The sequence below is a fragment of the Sinocyclocheilus anshuiensis genome, unplaced genomic scaffold (genome assembly GCF_001515605.1).
Source record: "Sinocyclocheilus anshuiensis isolate Anshui unplaced genomic scaffold, SAMN03320099.WGS_v1.1 scaffold183, whole genome shotgun sequence".
Taxonomy (NCBI): Eukaryota; Metazoa; Chordata; class Actinopteri; order Cypriniformes; family Cyprinidae; genus Sinocyclocheilus; species Sinocyclocheilus anshuiensis.
In genome coordinates, this window is record NW_015548309.1 from 3,981,627 (window position 1) to 3,984,542 (window position 2,916).

At 36.8% G+C, this 2,916-nt stretch overlaps 1 protein-coding gene across 2 annotated transcripts in view; it reads right to left on the reverse strand.

Annotated features, from left to right (window-relative positions):
- Nucleotides 1-2,916, reverse strand: part of LOC107656419 (uncharacterized) — a 4,377-nt gene continuing 1,461 nt past the window's right edge. For both annotated transcript variants that reach the window (XM_016444282.1, XM_016444281.1), the window contains 5 exons: nucleotides 2,197-2,447; nucleotides 1,964-2,080; nucleotides 1,783-1,841; nucleotides 584-856; nucleotides 1-499 (listed from right to left, as the gene is read on the reverse strand). In XM_016444282.1, the coding sequence (XP_016299768.1) occupies nucleotides 461-499; nucleotides 584-856; nucleotides 1,783-1,841; nucleotides 1,964-2,080; nucleotides 2,197-2,447 (739 nt within the window). In that variant the 3' untranslated portion in view covers nucleotides 1-460. The remainder of the gene's footprint in view (nucleotides 500-583; nucleotides 857-1,782; nucleotides 1,842-1,963; nucleotides 2,081-2,196; nucleotides 2,448-2,916) is intronic.

Genomic DNA, 2,916 nt, shown 5'->3' on the forward strand with positions numbered 1-2,916 from the left:
TTAATATTGTAACATTGAAAAAAAATATACAAATTTCATTATTAAGACATTTTATATTCTCTTAATCACTTTAAAGTTCAAGGATAAGAAAATAAATATGTTCATTTCAAAACAAAAGTACAGTTTTAACAAAAGGGCAAATAACAACTAATAACAATTTGGATGCTACATTAAATTACAAAAAGTGGCGTTAAACATGTAAACATGTATAATGCTGGTTTTCAAAGCACATGTTTTGGGGCAGTAGCCGTAGCATTTTTTTGTGAGGTATGGTGACCATATGCTTAGATTTGGCACTATGAACTACCTCTTTTTTTTCTCTTGGATGCTATGAGGATGTAATGGGGAACAAAAACAAGATATCCTTGCGGGTTCACCGAACAAAACCACTTTTTCAGGTTAATAAAGTGCCTGTGCCCCTGAGAAAGATGTTGTAATGCGAGGAGAGCATCTCATCTGCTCACTGGACTTCCTCTTTGGATTCATCACCAACTTCTCCCTGTGAAGGGAAACAAATGTTAGTATGTGTTATTAGGCCAGATGTCATTGTTGTGAATAAGTGCGTCGTCACTGTGACACTTACATTGCCTACATCCATGTTTCTGCTTATCCACGTGGAGTATTTTTCCTGTAGATACCGGGCACCTAAGCCCATCACGTAGGTCACTGGATGATAATGGATGCCAACAAGCTGACTGGTGGCTTCACAGACCAGAGCCACATTGACTTTCTTGTCTTTCTGCTCTGGAGGCACGTCTGGTGAGACACTTCCACAGAAAGCTTCCATCACTTTCATGAAGAAGCCGTATGTGAGCGAGGACTGCAGTGCTTCAAGCAAGACCATGTCTGCTTTAATCTGCCGCAGAGGTTCAGAGATAAGAGAAGAGATGTTGGTAAGTCTGTTTGTGATGTTGAGATGTTGTTTTTACTGTTTGTGACTCATTACATAATGTCTAAACTGTTTCAGGTCTAACATGAGCAAATTCTAGTTATTCAAGCATTTTTTGAATAACTACAGATTTGTTTTGTAGGCTAAAAATTAAGCATATCTTTCACAATAAGAACATTTAATAGTTTAAGAATGTTATAAGGATATTCAGGGTAGGGTTGGGCGATGTCTACCAAATTGGCATGGGATGATGTCTACAGTGAAACATCACGATGAATGATGACATGGGGGTGGGTTGAGGTCTGAAGTGCCCAATTTTTGTGACCGCGTGGACGGTCCGCGTACAACAGCACAGGCGCGAGGTGAATGCTGAGACAGAGCGAGTCAAGTAGACAATGACGAAGGAAAATGTTATCTATATTTTCACAAAAAAAGTTAATTGAAACTTTAAAGTAGACACTTTACTTGCATTTAATATGCTTTCTGTTTATATAAAATCACTTTTGTGAATTTAATTTGATGCAGACTCAAATGCAACATCTCGTCTTAAATTACATTACACTGAATTAAATTAAATTCAATTACACTGAATATCCTTACAGTATAATAATGTAATAAAATAAAATATTCTTTTTATGGTTTGTTGTTGCCCTGGGACACATTCTAATGTACGGGGGAATTAAACCATTACAGTATAATAACTGTATATAACTATTACATATGTATGTATATATTTACACACACACTACAATACTACAATATACTAAATGTTCAAATGTGCATTTGAATTTCTCTTAATGCGTCTCAGACTTTTGGACTGGGATAGAAACGGTGTCTGCAGAGACACCTGGTGGTCAAGATCAAATGCCATCACAAGAGCTCAATTCACTGACCTTTTCATTCAGTTCATCACCTTGTTCTCTAAGGAGCTCGGCTAGCTTTCTCGCAACATCTGCCGAGAGAACAGAAATGAGCAGTTCAGATGGAACTAAACACATCTGAATGAAGGGACTCGGTGACAGCTAATATTGCGAAATCTGAGCGTGAAATCAAATGGGAAGAATGAGCTCTTACCAGACTCCTCGTCTTCTGCCCCGTCTGGTTCTATTTCACAGGGAGTGAAGTGCACAGAGTCTGATAGCTCTGTCAGCTCACTGACCATGTTCTCTATCTTCTTCACTTTCCCATCGCCTGAAACCGACGGAAGCAAATCAGACGCTGGAATCTCTACAATCTCACTTCCTCAATAGGGAATGTTTTAAAAAACACTTAGCAGCCACACATTAAGATTAATATTTCACACTTACTGAAAATTGTTGCCGGCTCTCGTACATCATCTGTCTGTGGTTTAATACACTTTAAGAGAGACGACAGTCTCTTCTTTCTTTTATTTTTCTTTGGTTTGCCATGTTCTTCAGGCAGCTGTGGTGAAGACGGGACATTCTGTGGCAGACGGGTGTCGGTGGGTCGTCTCTTGCGGGTGTATGCCATCAGGAGTTTGAACTCCAGACTGTCCGCCGCAGGCGTCCGGACATCACCGTTACTGTGCTGCTGATCCCTGCTCACATATGCAAACACCTCATTAAAACACTTGGTTTGTGCAACTTAAACTGTAGAAGTGCATTCAGTGTTTCTTTCATTTACTAAACTGAATTAATAATTGTAATCCACCACATCAAACAGATTTTTCTAGGCTACTGATATGCCTGGAGTCTTCAGCTCATATGAATATACATCATTTTACATTCCTATTCATTTATTTCTGTGTAAAACTTTTTAATGAGGAAATATTACAATAAATACATTTTTTGTAAAGTTTAATTTGTATTTAACTTAATAGTTCAAGAACATTAGAATATTATAAGGATATTCAGTGCATCATTTAAAAAACAAATAACATATATATAAAATTATATACATATATATAAATAAATGAATGTGGAGCATTTTTCCCATTCATCTCATATATATATATATATATATATATAAAATATTATATGCACAATGTAAACATAAAAAAAATATAT